The following is a 17,559-nucleotide window of genomic DNA, read 5'->3' as shown; positions in this document are numbered from 1 at the left end:
GGGAAGCAGCAACGGGTGGACCCAGTGATGGGGCTGAGCTGGTGCAGGAGCCCCTCTGCTGTGAGGACAGGCTGAGAGAGTTGGGGGGGTTCAGCCTGGAGAAGAGAAGGCTCCGGGGAGACCTTGGAGCCCCTTCCAGTCCCTAAAGGGGCTCCAGGAAAGCTGGGGAGGGACTCTGGATCAGGGAGGGGAGCCATAGGAGGAGGGGGAAGGGTTTGACACTGGAAGAGGGGAGATGGAGATGAGATGTGGGGAAGAACTTCTTTGGTGTGAGGGTGGTGAGAGCCTGGCCCAGGTTGCCCAGAGAAGCTGTGGCTGCCCCATCCCTGGAGGGGTTCAAGGCCAGGTTGGAGGGGGCTTGGAGCAACCTGGTGTGGTGGGAGGTGTCCCTGCCCATGGCAGGGGGTGGCACTGGGTGGGCTTTAAGGTCCCTTCCAACCCAAACCGTTCCATGATTTGCCCGTCCCCTTCCCTTCCCTCTCCTGAGTCCCCCCCCCTGGGGTTTCTGACACCAACATGGTGGGGTCTCTGGGATTTTCTTTGGCCCCTGCTCCCAGCAGAGGGGGTGGGCATCGGCCCCACTGTCTCCGGAGCCTGGGGGGACAGAGCTCGCCCTTAGGCCTCGCCGTGCCTCAGTTTCCCTGGCAGAGGGACAGCAGCAGCCCCTGCCAGCTCAGGTGGGTGAAATCCGGGGAGATTCACCCCTGGTTTGAGGGGGCAGAGGGGGCGGTGGTGGGTTGTGTGCGGCGGGAGACTGGGATGGCTTGGGATTTACTCTCCATCTCCTGCTGGGATGCGTCGGGACTGAGCCCACGGTGCTCCAGGAGCGAGGAATGCTCAGCCCCAGCCCCGGTGCCCACCCCCCCCCCCCCCCCGAGGCTCTGAAGGCAGGAGGTGACAAACTCAGCCCTTAGTAGACACCAGAGAAGCCACCCCAGCTCAGCACCCATGGTGACCTGAAGTCCCCAGAGCGTGTGGCCATGAGCTGGGCTGTGGCACCCATCCTGCCCCCCTCCCTCATAGCCACGGGCAAGGGACGGTGACTCCTCCGATGTCCCCAAAGCTGCTCCTTCACCTTTTTCCCTGCCGTGGGGCAGCACAGACTGGGGGGGGAACATGTCAGCAGGACCCAGCTTGGGGCGGGGGGGGGGGGGGGATGTCCCACCGCTGTCACATCACAATGGGCGAGACACCTATTTCTGAGCCCCCCAGGGTGCTCTCTCTCCACCTGGGTGCCCCCCCAGCACCTACCCCCCGGCCCCCAAAACCCATTTCCAGTGCTTGGGGGGGGGGTTGGTGGGTGAGGTGTGAGCGGAGTTGGGTTCTCCATTGCCCACCCCCCCCCCTCCCCTTCACATTCCCCCCCCCTGCTCCAAACTGTTTCCCAGCTGGGCCGGGAAATCACAGACCGGCGGCTTTTATAGCGCCGTCGGAGCCATAAATAACTTATTAAAAATGTGTTTTATTGTTTATAAATGAATAACAAAACCCTCGCCCGTGGGGGGGGGCAGGGGGGAGGGAGCTGGGAGACGTCCCAGGCCGGGGGTGGGCACCCACTGGGGACATGGCTGGGCTGTGTCCTTTGGGGGGGGAGGGGGGGGCACCCACTGTGCTGAGCCCGGTGGGTGTGGAGCATCGTCCCCACAGATCTTGGAGCTTTTGGGCTCCCTTGGACTGGAAACCTGGGGTTTTTTTGGGGTGGAAACCTTGTTTTTGACCAGAAACCTCGGGTTTTGGCCCAAATCGGGCTGGACCAGCAGGTTGGGTGCCTCCCCGAGAGGGTCCGTGGTCCCCAACTGAGCTTCACCCCCACCCCACCCCCCTGCCAGCATCAGGATGCAGGAGGCCAAGAGTTGGGGACGTGGCATTTTTGGGGGTGTTTTTGGCATTTTTGGGGGTCCTTGGGGGGGGGAAGAGAGCATCTCCTGGCGGTTGGGTGAGGAGGAGTTGGGGAATGTCCCCGTTTGTGACTTGATTGGGGCTGTTTGCCTGTGCTGGGGGGGGGTCACACTGGCTGGAGGACAGGATGGGACGTCACCCCCCCCCCCCCCCCCCCCCCAGACGCCTGAGACCACTCGTACGGGAGCCACCACTGAGGGGGCTTCCTGCAGGCCCCCCAAAATGGGGAAAACCCTCCAAATTCACCACTTTTTCCCTAAATACCCCAGTTGGGGCACGTGGGATGGTACCAGGGATGGGGGTCCCACCCCCTGGGATTAAAGCACCACCCCCCCCCTCACCCCCATTGATCTGAGGGGCAACAGGGTGGCTACAGGTGACCTCAGAGGGAAAGAGGCTCCAGTTTAAGCAGCTTCCCCCCCCCGCAGCCCCCCCCACCCCATACTGGTTTCTTGCCCACCCTGGGGGGCTCCGTGCATTGCTGGAGCTGGTGGCTGTGCTGGGGGGGGGGACGGGACAGAAAGGGGTGCTGGTGGTTTGGGGGGGGGGGCTCTGAGGGGCTCCTTGAACGTGGCTGAGGGTTTTGCTCTGCCCCCAGTAAACCCCCCACTCTGAGCACCAGCAGCTGTCCCAGTTTGTGTGCATCTTCCCAGTATGGTTGGACTGGGAAGAACCCAGTTTCTGCCATTGCTGGCTGCATTAAGGGGGGGGGGGGGGGGGCAGCTAAATTTCAGCTGGGGAGGGGAGCGCTACCCCCAAAACAACCTGGTGCCCCCCGCCATAGTGCTCCCCTGGCACCCCCCCCCCCAGCACAATCCCCTCACTGGATATTCCCAGGGCTGGTCCCCCCCCAATAGGGTCTGGGGGGGAAGGCGGAGGGTGGGTTTAGATGGGGGGGGTGGGGGGGGCAAAGAGGCTGCGACCCCACTGCAAACCATCACGTATCTCCATCAAATCCCACTCACTGAAGGTGCTTGGGGGGGGGGGAGGGGGCTCAGGTTTTTTGGGGTCCTGAGCTGCCAGTGCCAGCCCTGCTGGGGGGCAGACTGGGTTTGGGGGGGGGTGTGTGACTCTTTTCCCTCCCCCAGCAGCCCTGTTTTGTCCCCCCCCGTCACCCCCCCGGGTGTGTGTGTGTGTGACAGCAGAGTGATGGAGCAGACTGGGATACAGGAAAAGCTGACGACGATTGGGGTGCAGGGGGTAAGGGTGACCCCACCAACCTGTTCCCAAACCCTGCTGCTTGGGCGGGGGGGGGCAGAAAACACACTCTGAGGGTGTCGGGGGGGTGGTGGCATGTGGTCTGTGTCCCTCCCCACAGCGGCGGGGGGGGGGGGGGGAATCACGTAGCCCAGTTCAGCAGGCTGCTGGTCGCCTCTTTGCTCTTCATCCTCAGCGGCACCAGGGTGGGCGACTTGTAGTCGTGTTCGGGTGCCGGCTCGAAGGGGTGGGTGCCCAGAGCCGGGGGGTGGGGGGGGAGACCGTGCAGGGAGTAGAGGCTGTTGATACCGGGGTGGGGGCCGGGAGAAGCTGGGATACCCATGAAGCCGCCGATGTTGCCGTGAGCGTGGGGGTACGGTGACATGCAAGGGGACGGGATGCTTTCGGGGGGCAGGAGCCCCGCGGGGCTCCCGGGGCCGGAGCTCGGCCACAGGTTGTTCTGCAGCTGGAAGAAAGAACCGGGAAAAAAAAAGCCCAAAATGAAGCTGGCGGGGGGGGGGGATACACCAACTACATCACACCCCCCCCCCCTTGAAACCTCCCCACCCCAAATGCAAAGGATGCCTTTGCTTTATTTTTATTACTTGGGGCGGGGGGGAGTTGAATCCTGGTTGAAATCTTCCTCCCCCCCCCCCCCGCTGTTCAGGGTGGCCGCGGGAAAGTCCGGCATCGGGAATGCGCGAGAAGCTTAAATGATTTAAATTATTTTTACCCTTTTCAATATTGGAAGAAAAAAAAAAAAAAAAGGCATTTTTGTAGAAAAGCAGGGCAGGAAGCACTGGTGGATGTGGGGCAGCTAAAGGGGTTTCTCGGGGGGGAGGACACCCCCCAAAACCTGCCCCAAAGGGCATATTCCCACGGAAGATGGAGGGATAAAGCAGCATTTTCCTGCGTGTGGCAGAACGTGATGCTGCTTTGTTCCCCCTTTTCCAGCCGGGGCCACGTGCTTTTCCCGAGGGGGGGAGAAGGGGCAAAAATGGGTGATGTGGGTCACCCCGCAATGGGATGGGACCCCTGCCCTGGGGGGGGAGCGGCAGGGGGGGGGACCATGGACACAGGGCAGGGGCAAGCAGCTACGGTGGCATCTCTCACCTCCTGGATTTTCCCGTACCGTTCCCGTTTCCGCCACTTGGCCCGTCGGTTCTGGAACCAGACCTGGGGGACGGGAGGGGAGGGGGCTGAGGCGCAGGGACCCCTGTTCCCCCCACCCCCGGGGGGTTCCCCCCACCCCCGCAGCCCTCTCCCCAGCTCCCCGCTCATCTTCCCAGCAGGAAAAGAACCCCTCCAGGCCTCATCCCAGCCCCAGCATCCCGGCGAATGGGAGATGATGGGAGAAAGCCGCCCTCGTGCGCAGCCCTGTTGGAGCTCCCCAACCTTTTTCTCTGCCAAGAGCAGAAATCTCTCTTATCCCTCTGGGAATAACGAGCATTCCTGCTCCGTGCGTGGTCCTTTTCTTTCCCCTGGGCTTCGTTTAACCCAGGTTTTGATGCAGAATGAGGCTTTTTGGGTCCTGCGCGGTGACGATGACCCACCTGCACGTCCCCCCCGTGCTGCTGGATGGGGCTGGGGACCGGAGCTGGAGGAGGTGACGGCTCCAGCAGCATCTCCCGGGGAGGAGGACGCGGTACCGGGATTCTCACCACGGGGGCTCTCACGCTTACAGGTAATTTCATCTAAATCCACCCCAAACCAGGGCTCGGAGGTGGCTGAGAGGCCACAGCGGGTGCGGGGTGGTTGCAGGCTCGGGGTGCTCGTCCCCTGCCTTGTCCCCATCTCCTGTCCCACGGGGAGGGCAGCACCCAGGTCTCGGTGGCTGGAGGTGCTCAGCACCCGATGGGTGCTCCCTGCTCTCTTCGTTACCCACCCACCTTCGCTTCCCTCCCCACTGGGTGCCCCCTTCCAGCCTCTTCCCACCGGGAGCCTCAAACCACACGGAGATGCCTCTGGAAGGAGCTCGCTGGCCTGCCACAAGCGTGATGCCGGTGGAGCCGGGATGGTGAGGGAGGACCTCATCCTGCCCCACATCCCAGGACGTGCCCCAGATCCCAGCCCCATCTATGCTGGGGGATCCCTCTCCTGGGATGGCAGCTCCGTCGCTGCTCCTCCTGAGCTGGAGGGAGCTGAGCTGGGGGAGGCTGGGGATGATGGGTGCATGGGGGGGGACCACGTTAGGGGATGCTGAGGGGGGAGGTGGGCAATGAATTCCCAAATTTTGGCTCTTCCGACCCCTTGGGTGCTGCAGAGAGAGGAGAACTGGAGGGAGCTCGGAGAGGCAACCAGCACCTGCACCCCGTGGTGATGGGTAAAGCGAGCCCTTGGGCTGGAGTTTCCCCTCTGGGGTTTAGCAGAATCCTCCCGGGAAAAACAGCTCCTAACTCAGCATCGGAGGAGGGGAAAGGATCCTCCAGCTCTGCCTGGCACCACCGGGGGTGGCCGTGCCCATCCTGACAGGACCCAGGGACCCCTTCCCATCCCGACGGGACCTAGGGACCCCTGCCCATCCCGATGGGACCTAGGGACCCATGTCCATCCTGACAGGACCCAGGGACCCCTGCCCATCCCGACGGGAGCCAGGGACCCCTGCCCATCCCGATAGGAGCTAGGGACCCCTGCCCATCCTGATAGGAGCTAGGGACCCCTGCCCATCCCGACGGGAGCCAGGGACTCCTGCCCATCCCGATAGGAGCTAGGGACCCCTGCCCATCCCGACGGGACCTAGGGACCCATATCCATCCCGACGGGAGCCAGGGACCCCTGCCCATCCCGATAGGAGCTAGGGACCCCTGCCCATCCTGACGGGACCTAGGGACCCATATCCATCCCGACGGGAGCCAGGGACCCCTGCCCATACCTGCACCCTGGCTTCGGTCAGCTCGGTCCGCAGTGCCAGCTGCTCACGGGCGTAGACGTCGGGGTAATGCGTCTTCTGGAAGACCTTCTCCAGCTCCTCCAGCTGGAACGTGCTGAAGGTCGTCCTGTTCCTCCTCTTCTTGCTCTTGCTCTTGCCTAGGGGCTCGGGGAGCTCGGGGAGGTTGCCCAGGGGTGCTGCCAGCGGGCACCCCAGCTCCCCGGGGGCTTTCATGGGGGCCCGGCAGGCTGCGGGCATCGCCTGGTACCCGCCTTTGCATCCCTTCTCGCCGCCTGGCAGGGGGAGAGGCACAAGACGGGGTGGTGTTAATGGTGCTAATGAAGCCGAGAGCTCTCCCTGCCCACAGCCCCCACCCTCCCATCCCATCCCAGCATGGTCCCGGTCCTCCCAGGGGGATGCTGGAGTACCATCCCAGAAAAAAGGGGCTCAGCACAGGCAAGAAGCTGGTCAAATCCATCACTGGGGAGGGGAATGCTCCCCGAGGGGCTGGGGGCGGGGGAAGCCTGGCTGGAGCAGTTGGTGCTCGGGGACCCCTGGCTGAGGGTCCTACTTGGGGACCTTCTTGGATGCAGCTACTAAGGGATGGGCGAGGGGGGGGCAAGGAAGGCGAGCGTAGGGTCTTCTTGCAGACAGGGCTTTAATCAACTCTCCTTGTCCCCCTCCTTGTCCCCCTCTTCGTCCCTCTCCTCTCACTCCCTTCCATCACGCCCTGCTTGGCTGCACCCAGGGCAGAGACATCGGATCCACCAGTAACCCCAGCCCTCCCCAGCACCGGGCCGTATCCAGACCCCCACGTTTGAGCTCGGTTCAAGGGGACCCCCTGCCTGCCCCCCACCCAGCATTTCCCCGTAGCTGGAACTCTCAGGAAACCATTTGGAAAGGAGTAAAACACACCCCCCCCCCCCCGCCTTTTCGCTCAAGCAGAGCTCCTCTTCCCCACCCTCCCAGAGCAAGAAATTTGGGGGTTCCCCCCTTTCTCCTCACTGATGCTGCATCTCTGGGGTGTCTGATGGAATGGGTTCAAGGAGATAAGTCACTGCCATGTGTTTCGGAGGTCACCTTTGTCCCCCAGAAGGGTTATTTGTCCCCACGCGGGGACACGAGGAGCTCAGCGGCTCCAGCCGGATGCCGGGTGCTACTGGGACCCCGAGGAGCTGAACTGGTGAAGGAAAAACCCAGGGGGGGACTTAGCGGATTGAGGGGATGGCTTGGTGTTCCCCAGCAGCCGTGGGGACACAGGGGCATCTCCTGGGAAGGAAACAACCTGAAAATGCTGGCTTTTGCCCTGATCTCACCCCTACCCTGAGCACCTGGTCCAGAGACTCGGGCTTGCTGCAGGTGGAGGCCACTGGCCCCCTCGGGGGGGCAGGATCAGGCCCACGGCCGGGCCTCGGGCACAGCGCAGCGCTCGGGGCCGGCGAGGGGGGAAATCGCCTCCTTCGGGATGGATCCTCTTTCCCGGCCAGTTAACCATCACATCCCAGTGGAGCCGGGGAATGGGGTGCCCATCCCTGCGGAGCCACCCGGGGCTCCGTGCCCCCCCAAACCAGCCCCCGCCATGGCCTTTTCCGGACTTTCGGTTTTGATTTTTCGTTGTTTGCTAATTAAGGCAATTTGGGGGTTACGGCTCGCAGCCGAGAGCCGAGGTCCAGCTGCTTTGAATTAAGGGGAAAATGTTATCCGGGGGGGGCGGGAATGTTTGGGGGTGCGATTGCTCCTCGTCCCTCTCGGTACCGACCTGCCTACGTGCCCGGTGGTGGGTAACGGCGAAGGGATGAGGCCAAATTGCCGTTTCCTCCCTGCTTTGTCCTCCTAAGGGCTCGGCCTCCGGGCCGGGGGGGTTTAATGATAAAAAACAAGCCCCGCCAAGGAGCGGAGAGAAGGCAAAAAAAACCCCCAATGCGACCGAAAATAAGGAAAAATGAACGGAAAAAAAAAATAAAAAATTCTGCTGCACAAAGACGGTCCGATAAATGTGTCGGGTTTGGGGTTTTTCCCCCTTTTCGGAGGCAACGCGCCGCATTTCCGAGCGACCCGTGGGTTTCGGCGTTGGAGACAAATAAATAAATGGCCAGAAAGAAGGAGAAGGCAGGAAGGGAGCAGGATACGGGCGCGTAGCTAAATAAACACGGCGTCGCAGGGGGACAAAGAGGATGGGAAAAAGGGAAGATATAGATATTCCACCCCCCCACCCCCCCCACCCCCGCCGCCCCCCTCTTCCTAAACTGACACCCCCTGAAAGATTTGGCGGCGCTGGGGGAAGTCGGCAGCTGGGGAACAGCTGTACAATTCTTGGGTTAACCAGGAGGGGAAAGGAGAACTCAAAGGGATCATTAGCGAAGGGATGGGGGCACGGAAAGGGCTCCCGGGAACCGAGGGGGAGACACCGCGGCCTCCAGCGACAGCCACCCCCCCGGGGACGGCAGCATCCCTCCCGCCGCACCGGCAGCCAGGTAAGAGCGGTGGAGGGGACCGGGCCCGGTGTCCCCGGGGGTTTTTTTTCTACCTGTTCCCCCCCCCCCCCAGCCGGGAGCGGGGCGGCTTTACCAGGCCCCACCTGGTTCCCATTACACCCGCGGTGCTGCCTTTTTCTTCTTATATTAAAGCGAAGGGGGGTGGTGGTGGTGGGGGGAATAAAAGGGCCGTGGGACCGGGGAGCCCCGGAGGGATGCGATGAGCCCGGTCGGTGCCCCCGACGGTCCCGGCACGGGAGGGAAAGTGCGAGGGAACGGCGGGTGTTGCTCGGTCGGTGGAAGCGACGGGGAAAACCCCGGGGAAGCGCCTGGGGAGGGATACGGAGCCCCGGCGGGCAGCGGCCGGGAGCCCCGGGAGCCGGGCACCCATGTGTACCGGGAGCCCCGGAGCCGTGCAAGCCGGAACCGTGCACCGGGGGAACCGGGAGCCCTGGAACCGAGCACCGGGGAATCCCGTGCTCTGCCATCCCCGGGGCCCTGCATCCCGGGCCCGGAGCCCCCGGCCCGTCCGTGTGGCCGGTTGCTGCCGCCGGTCCTGCCCGGTGAGGCCCGGGAACGGGAGGAGGCGGCCGGTCGCGCCTTTCCAGCCTCCTCCGAGGGACGGGGCCTTTCTCCCTCTCCGTTAACGGGCTCCGTGCCCGTCGGGATCCGCCGATCCTCCTCTCGGGCCCGTCCCCGCCGTCGCGGCAGCGGGGCCGGGTCTCTCCCAGCGCCTCTTCTCCCTCTTTCCACCCTCTCCCCGTTTCTGGAAGGTGGGAACGATCCCGGAGACCTCGGTTTCTGTCGCGACACAGTCCCGGCTGCCCGACACCGGGGAGCACCGGGCCGGCCCATGCCGGCTCCCCGGTTCCCGTCGGGGGATGCCCGAGCGGTCTCCCCTCCGACGGGGCCATATCGCGACAGCGGCCGCCTCGGTGAAGCCGGGGGAGAGCGTGTCGGCGACAAGACGCTTTGGGGGGGGTAGGGCGGGGGGGAGGAAATCAGGGCTGGGGGGCCCGGCAGAGATGGAGGGCAGCGGCAGGATCGCCCCCCCCCCCCCCCCGCCCCGGGAGGGGATACAGAGGAGGAAAGAGAAGCAGAAGGGGCCGGGGAGGGGGTTGGCGACCCCGACTCGCCCCATCCACCCGCCGCTCGCCCCGGTACCTGCAGCCTCGGCCGGGTAGAAGGGCTTCCCATTGACGGCCACGGCGAGGGGGCCCGGGCTGGCGACCCCCAGGTACCGGGGCTCTGCCTTGGCCGGCGGACAGCGGGCCGGGCGGGGGCTGAGAGGCGGCGGATGCCGGGGGGGTCCCGGTGGAGGAGCGACCGTGAAGGCGATGGGAGGCCGGGGGAGCCCTTGGGGGGGTCCAGCCCGACGAGGAGGGGGAAAGGCCGGGCAGCCCGGTGCCTCCATGCCGCAGGTTGGAGGGAACGGCGGGGGGGGCGGCCGGAGGGGAGCGGATTTTGTGCGGGGGGCCGGGGGAGGAGGGGGATGGTGGGGATGGGAAGGGAGGGATCGCCAAGCAACCCCCCCACTCCCCCCCATACACACCCACAGCCCACTTCCCCCACTCCACAGCCAGTCACGTGCGTCCTCCCATCCACTTCGTTAACCCTCTAATCCCAATTTCGAACACCCCCCCCCCTCCCCCCCCAGCCCCAAGGTCCCTTTCCCGAGTGGGTCGGACCTCCTCCATCCTCAAGGCAGGGGCCCTGCTCCTCCCCTCCCAGCGCTCCCAGTGTCTCCCAGCTACAGGAAATGCCCAGGGCCCTTCCTTGATTTAAAGCTTCATCCCCAACTGCTTCGAGCAGCTCAAAATCCCAGGCAGGGGGGAGAAACTTCCATTTTTCAGACACCCTCGGGGGTTTATTTTCCCCGTCCCAAGCTTTAGTGAACCCATTTGCAGCCCTTCCCTCCCCAGGGCCGGGGCTGAGGCCTGGGCAGGTCGGTTCAGGGATGATGGTGACCCTGGGACACGGGATCCAGGGATGATGGTGACCCTGGGACACGAGATCCAGGATCCCCCAGTGCCATGTCCACCCTTGGGCTCCGCTGGTGCGGGTGGCCTTTGCTCCCAGCCCCGAGGAGATCCCATCCTGCTCCCCACATGCCCCTGCTGCTGGTCCCACACCCCAGGATTCGGTCCCCCCCATCCCAGCGGTCCGGCTCTGGCTTTTGCAGCGGACAGAGCGGATCAGAGCTTGCCCGGACTTTTGTTTTTTTTTGTTTTTTTTTTTTTTATCCTCTTTCCTTCCTTTCTGCTCCTCTGCCTCCATCCGCTTTGGAGCTGCTTCGGCTGCTCCCCGGGGCCGGGTGTTGGGCTTGGTGGAGGTGGTGGTGGGGGGGGTGGTTATAGAGCTTTGGGGGTGTTTGCGTGCAAAACGATGGGGCAGGTTTGGCGATCCGAAGGCTCGGTGACAAAGAGAGAGGGGATTAAATAACAGGCGTGGAGAAAGGAGCAGATACTTGGGCTGAAGGGTGATGTTTTACGCCTCCCCTTTGCTGTTTTCCCGTAAGGAGAACAGGGATCGTGGCTTTTAGCTCATCCCAGGGCATCGCTCCTTGCTCCAAATCTAGGAAGAAACAACCTGTGGGTATCGGGGCTGTAGGGATGAACCGCACGGGAGCAGCAGAAGGAGGCAGGGAGGGACCAGGCGGATCCCACGTGTGATGTTAAATAGCAGAACAACAGGATAACACCGACCATTAAATAGCATTATTTAGCGTGCCGTTGCTTTTGGTGGCGGCGCTGGGGCAAGGCTTTGTTATCCCAGGCACGGTGCAAATCCGGAATCGCGAGTTTCAATCTGGAATCCCGTTTCAAGGAGCCTGGGATAGAAATATAATGTCACCCCCCTGTCTTGGCGGCGGTTGCGGGGTTGATAACGACGTCGTCGGGCCGTCACAAAAACGGGTGTTATCTCAGGAGCGCCGGGTCCGTGGCGCGTGGTAGAAATCCCGGCTGGATTTTCCAGCCCCCTGCTCAGGGAAACTGCATTTGCAAGAAAAATAGTGGCTGGGACACAATCCTGGGCTCAAAGTTATTCTAGCAGGGAGTCCCGCGAGGGGCTGGCTCTGCAAACGGGGGTCTGTGGGGCGCCCCCTCCTCGCCCACGGCAGCTCCCTCCGCATCCCGCAGCGTTCCCGACGCTTTCCCTTCGCAGCAGCTGCCGAGATTTTCCCCGTTGGACTGTCCGCAGCTCGCCGCGTGTTGTAAATTATTGCTAAATGGGGACTGCGAGTCCTCTTGGCACGCAACAAGTCATTAAATATTATTAAACGTAGCATAACTCCTGTAAAGGCTTATTAGTTGCAATGTACCTCTCCCGGTTTTACTGCCGGCATTTAAAGGATTTTAACGGGAGAGGGATGAGCCTGTCCACGTGTGCCGGGGGTGCGGAGGGGGCCGGTTTGAGATGTGCTGGTTTTCCAGGCTGGAGCCATCGCCGGGACCCTCCCGGGCAGGTGGAAGAGGTGTCGGGAAGGTGGTTGGTCTGTGGGATTCGGGGTGTTTGGGAGCCGAAGGCAGCGTGAGGAGGGGGTTGGGAGCTCTGCTGGGTGTTATTTGTGGTGTCGGTGTCGGTTCGCGGAGCTGCTGAGGAGTTTGGTCCCCCCTCCAGTGACCAGGACTCCTGGGGTCTCCTTCTGAACCTGCCACCAACCCTCCACCCTGGGTTTCCTTGCGTGTAGAGCCAGCCCAGGGTCCCTCACCCTCCTGGCTTGGTGGACGGATGTGTTGGGTGCTTCGAGATCAGGGACAAAGGCTCCTGGGGGAGACCAAGGTGGGTGCCTCTTCTTAGGGCACCACAGATGGGTGACTGGTCGGGGCAGGGAGGTCCCCGTGGTGCTCCTGGGGTTCGCTGAGGTTCCTTTGCCACAAACCAGATTAATTGTGGCCAAAGGATGATCCTGACAAACTCCTCGGCTGAGAAGCTTCCAGGAGAAACTTTTCGCCGTGTCCCAGCCTCCCGCTCCGACACGTCTTCAAGGGGAAACGCCGCTGGCTTGGCTTTGGGATTGAAACGAGCTTTCGGTGGGCCCATTTTAATTACGTCTGCCACCAAACGAGCCATGGCAAGAGAGCCCCCAAGTGCCGCGGGAGGACTCCAGCGGGATGCTCTGCGGGCAAATGTTTTCTGTTTTCGGTTTCTCTCTTGCTTGCTGGGAGGAGGAATTTTTTTTCTCCCCCCCCCCCCCCCCCCTTCCCTCTTTGCATCCCATTGGCTTTCCCAACCGTCTCCAACCATCCCGGAGAGCTGCCTTGCCTCCCCTGGGATCAGGAGATGTCACTGAAGAGCTCGGCGGGAGGTTGAGGAGCCGGGGGGGGGGGGGGGTTGCATAGCTCTGTGGTTTGTACCAACGTCCCGGCGCAGCCGAGGCTTCGCGACGTTACCCAGAGCCTTGGAGACGCTGGCGAGGAGCAACGTCTAACGCTTTGGAACGGGCTTCTCCTCCTCCAAGGACATGCTTTCCCCCCCCAGCCTGAAGGTCCAAGCGGGCAGCGTAGATGAGGACCAGCAGTCGTGGTCCAGCCCGTGGATTTTTTTTTCCTCAAACGGGTTGATTTTTGTTATTTTTTTTGTTTGTTTTTCCTCTGCGATCTGCAGTTTGGGGAAGAAAAGCCATTCCTGGGAGCCTGCTGAGAAAAAGCTATGGTTTCCTCTGGAGGAGGCGGCTCAGCTCAACGTGGCTCTGGCACGTGAGCTTCAGGGCCAAGGCAGCAGGGACAGGGTTGGGGGACAACTGTCCTCCTGATGACATTGTTAGACACCAGACGCCCCCTCCAGCCTGTAGCATCCTGGCCACTTGAGCTTGGACCAGGGCTTGGAAGCTCCTCTCCAGCTCTGCTGCTCCTCTCCATGCCCAGACCAGGTCCTCACCCTGGAGAAACACCGTGTGTGGACAAAAGGACAACACAACAAAGGCCATTCCCTCTGTCCTTTGCACGGATGTGCATTTTGGTGGAGCCCATGAGGTTCTTCCCTTGCCTGAGCGAGGTGTTGGCCACCACTGAGTTGGCCACGCCGGTGGCTCTTCTGCTTGTGTCCCCAGCCTGGGCTTCTCCAGGCTCTGTGCCCCATGGTGAGGACCTTCTCCAGGGAGACCTTCTCCCCAGAGGAGACTGAGTCCTGGGGTGATTACACCCCTTGTTGGGTGCCAACATGGTCTTCTACTTTGTCTTGGGCACGTCCCTGCGTCTCTCTGTCACGCAGGGACAATAATGAGCAAAGGGAATCCATCCCCGTGCTTATGTTATTTATTTTTTTGCTAAAGCTGCAGAGCTATCGTGGCTTCAATCCTCAGCCCTTGTCCCTCTCTGCCTCCCGAATATCCCAGAAAACCCTCCAGTTCCTCCCGTCCGACTCGTTGCGGGGCTTCAACCCAAGCTACTCTTCCATCTCCCTCAGGGTCTGCCTCCTCGATGGCAGGAAAAATGACTTTATTAATTGACCTGGGGAAATGTCCCTCGCTGATCGCAGCCCTGTTCTGCCTCAGCGAGCGGGGGGACGGAGCCCCTTGGTTGAGCCGGGGCCAGATTCGTTAATTAACCAGGCCGACGAGGTAGAAAACGGTGCCGTTTCCAGATCTGACAAAAGGCAAAGCACCAGCACAAATACCCTCCCACGTGTAATAACGGCGCACAAAGGCAGGCAGGCGACAGCCCCCCTGTCACACATGTGTTTCACAGGCATGTATATATATTTATGTATGTGTATATATTTATATATATGCATTTTACATGTGCATTTCTAGATATCCATGCACTTTTATATACGCATTTTATATACGCATTTTTATATATACATTTTTATATACGCATTTTTATGTACGCATTTTATAGGCGCATTTTATATATGCATTTTATATGTGCATTGTTATATATCCATGCATTTTTATATATCCATACATTTTTGTATATCCATGCATTTTTATATATCCATGCGTTTTTATATATCCATACATTTTTGTATATCCATGCATTTTTATATATCCATGCGTTTTTATATATCCATACATTTTTGTATATCCATGCATTTTTGTATATCCATGCTTTTTTATATATCCACGCACTTTTCCATGGGCATGCACACTTACACACACACGCATATTGCCACATCTATACATATCCACATACATCCGCGTATTTATAACCATCCAAGATATATGCACAGATAATTGAACCCCACGCGAATGCGTAGTATAATTTTCACGCAAACACGGCGTCCGTCTCTATCGGTTCACGGCGCCGGAACACGGACACTAAAAATGGTAGAAGTTTCTGTCCAGATCGCGGAGGGATAGAAATGAAGGTCTGGAAATCGCACCCTCACGACGACGTAAATCTCTAAAATTGTCCAAATTCACGAGGGTTGTAACATTTATAGGCAGGGAGCTGGATTAGAGCACCGGGGATGAAGCGAGGAGGGACGCGCATCGGCTGCAATAACACACGGACACCCTCAGTGCCGGCACCGGGCGGGGGGGGTGGTGGTGGTGGATTTTTTTTCTGGAAAAGAATGAATTTGTTGAAATTGTAATTTTTTTTTAAAAAAAATTTTTTTTGGCCGTTTTTTGTGGGTTTGTTTTTTTTTGTGGTGTTTTTTTTGTTTGTTTGTTTTTGGTTCTTGAAATCTTGGTGTTCCCGTTTTCGCCCAGCGCTGGCTTCCGAGCAGCCTTCGGTGTCGGAGCGTGCCGTAAATTAACGATAGCAATAACAAGGCGAGGAAACAAAAACCCGTGAAAACAACCGGCGGCCGGGATTAAAGCCGGCGGGAAAGCCCAGCTCCGGCGCTTTTGTTTTCCTTTGCGTTTGGTGGGGATAGATTAGGGGGAAAGAAAAAAAAAAAAAAAAAAGAGAGAAATAATTAAAAAAAAAAAAAAATCAACTTTATTTTGGCTTGTTTCAAACTAACGTGAAAACTAGCAAGTTTTTTTGCAGGATAAAAAAAAAAGGCAAAAGTGTTTCTAAAGTGCTCGGGAGATGTAATGGCCTTCGGAGGAGCTGCAGGAATAAATCAGTTTAATTCCCTCGGGCTGCTTTAAACGAGGATCCGGCCCCATCCTTGCAGTCGGGGCCACGGGGTGGATTTCCACCGCCGGTTAATTTGGGCTCTATAAACTCAATTTTCCGCCGGGAGGGAGGAGGACGGATCCCTTCTCCCGTCGCCTTCCCGATGCCGTTCCCCTTAGAGGAGAATTCTGCTTTAATAAGGAAAGATTTGTGGTGGTTTTTTTTTCCACGCGGGGGATTTTCAGGCTTCAGGATGCCAAGTTCAGCCTTGTTTTTCCTTCCCGCTTCTCCAAATATATATATTATATATAAAAAAAAACAAAATGGGGGGGCTGAAACGAAGCTTGGAAGCGGCAGCGGCCGGGATTCGGGAGGGGGATACTGTTTATGGCGTTAATCCCAGTAAAAGAGGTGTAACTGGGAGCCGAACGGGACTTCAGGCTCCTAAAAATCTGACGGCGATTGCAAAATCGGGAATACGTCTCGGGATTCCAGGGGAATTTCTTCCAGATTTGCTCCTCCGGGAAGCGGTAGGATCGGAGTCGATTTGAGTTTCTCGGTTTAGAAAAAACGCCGTTGCGTGGTGTAAATCTGAAATAACAGCGGTTATTTCAGTTTTTATATATATATATATATATATATGTATAAAAAGAATATGTAGATAGAAATGGAGTCCCTATGGATTTAATGTATACGGAGCAGGATCCGGCCCCCGAATTCCCGCAGCAGCTGGTTAAATGGGTGTAAATCAGAGGGATTCGGTGCTGGGTGTTATTGCAGATTTATTTGCCCCTTGGATGTAAAACAGCCTGGCCGGTCCCACAGCCGGGGGGGAATTAATTCCCCCCCCCCGGGGTGTGTGTGTGTGTGTGTTTATTCCCCGAGAGCCTTTCGCGGTTATTCCGGGTTTGCACACAGGCAGAGTTTGGTCTTTATCTGGAAAATGGCCGAAAAAAATGGTGGAAATGGGGATGGGGAGGGGGGGGGAGCAAAAGGGAGGTGGTGCGGGGCATGTTTTTGGGGTGGTTTAGGGGAAGGGGGGGGGTTAGCCCAGCTCTGGTCTGTGCAGTGAGAAAGGGCTGAACTGACCCTGTGATCTCAGGGTGGGGGGGGATCGGGAATAAATCCCAGCCCTTCCAGAAATCAGTTTTCTAAGCGCAAATGCATTGGGTTCCCGCGTCCGTGGAGCCGGGGGGGGGAGCCCAGCACCCCCCGAGTTTCACCCGGCCGTCCCAGGGGACCAGGACCCACACCATGCCCAGGGATGTTTCCCCCCCCCGCCTTGGGGGCTCATTTGAACCCCCCCCAAGATGGAACTCAACCATCCTGGCAGCAGATCCGTGCCGTCCCGGCGATGCCGAATTACCCCGGTGAGGGCCCTTCTCCCATCCAGAGGGGAGGAAAACCCCCAAATCCCACCCCCCCCCGCCCCGGACACAGAGCTGGACAAAGCTCTTCCCCTCCCTGGGGGAATTGATGGATTTATTCATCTCATCCCCTAATGAGCCACTTCCAGATCCCAGTAAATTATACGCACCGGGACAGCCGAAATCTTGCTCCATAAATCAGATCTGAGGCTGACAAGTGCTGCCTCCATCATTATCCCGGCGAGCTGCGGAGATCCCAGGTATCGCCGCCTCCTCTGCAAATCCCAATAAATCTGGGAGTAATCATTCCCGACAGAGAGCCAGGGTAAAAAAAAAACAAAACAAAACAAAACAAAAACCAAAAAACCCCCCCGAAAAACCCTAACACCGGAAAACATTTTCTTCCCTTAAAATGTAAGTGGAAAATTTATTGCAGGGAAAGGAAAAGTTTTCTCCGGAGAATCCATCACAAACCAGGAGAGAAGTAACTCCCCGGGGATGGCATCGCCTGGTGATTATTGGGAGAAATTTGTAAAAACCCCTAAAAATGAGGAGAGATTTTTTTTTTTCTTTTTCCTTTGGGGTGGAGGGAGTAAAAAAAAAAGGGGGGGGGGTGTGAAATTATAATAAAGCCAAGTATTTCCAAGTTGTCTCCAAAAGGGACAACGGAGCCAACGTGCCGGAGTCCGTTGCCTTCTGGTTTGCGTTTAGCCTTTGGGAGGGAGGCGGGGGGGGGGGGG

General features: G+C 59.2%; 1 protein-coding gene across 1 annotated transcript; it reads right to left on the bottom strand.

Moving 5' to 3' along the window:
- Positions 1-3,238: 3,238 nt before the first annotated feature.
- ALX3 (ALX homeobox 3) lies at positions 3,239-9,871 on the bottom strand. The gene is made up of 4 exons (XM_074163178.1): positions 9,604-9,871; positions 5,969-6,258; positions 4,210-4,272; positions 3,239-3,562 (listed from the first exon to the last, which is right to left on the bottom strand). Exons 1-4 carry the CDS (start codon positions 9,851-9,853, stop codon positions 3,239-3,241), a joined length of 927 nt encoding a protein of 308 aa, XP_074019279.1. The 5' UTR covers positions 9,854-9,871.
- Between the last annotated feature and the right edge of the window lie 7,688 nt (positions 9,872-17,559).

Source organism: Numenius arquata, chromosome 24 (assembly GCF_964106895.1).
Source record: "Numenius arquata chromosome 24, bNumArq3.hap1.1, whole genome shotgun sequence".
Lineage (NCBI taxonomy): Eukaryota > Metazoa > Chordata > Aves > Charadriiformes > Scolopacidae > Numenius > Numenius arquata.
The sequence above is the reverse complement of the archived record's forward strand: the minus strand, read 5'-3'. Positions and strand labels throughout refer to the sequence as shown.

Bases quoted from the DNA above. Each gene is read 5' to 3' on its own strand.
- ALX3 (XM_074163178.1), bottom strand. From the start codon at position 9,853: ATGGAGGCACCGGGCTGCCCGGCCTTTCCCCCTCCTCGTCGGGCTGGA. The intron at 4,273-5,968 runs GTATGGGCAGGG...CCCGTCCCCCAG, and splicing joins TGACCGAAGCCAGGGTGCAG to GTCTGGTTCCAGAACCGACG. The intron at 3,563-4,209 runs GTGAGAGATGCC...TCTTTCTTCCAG, and splicing joins GGTACGGGAAAATCCAGGAG to CTGCAGAACAACCTGTGGCC.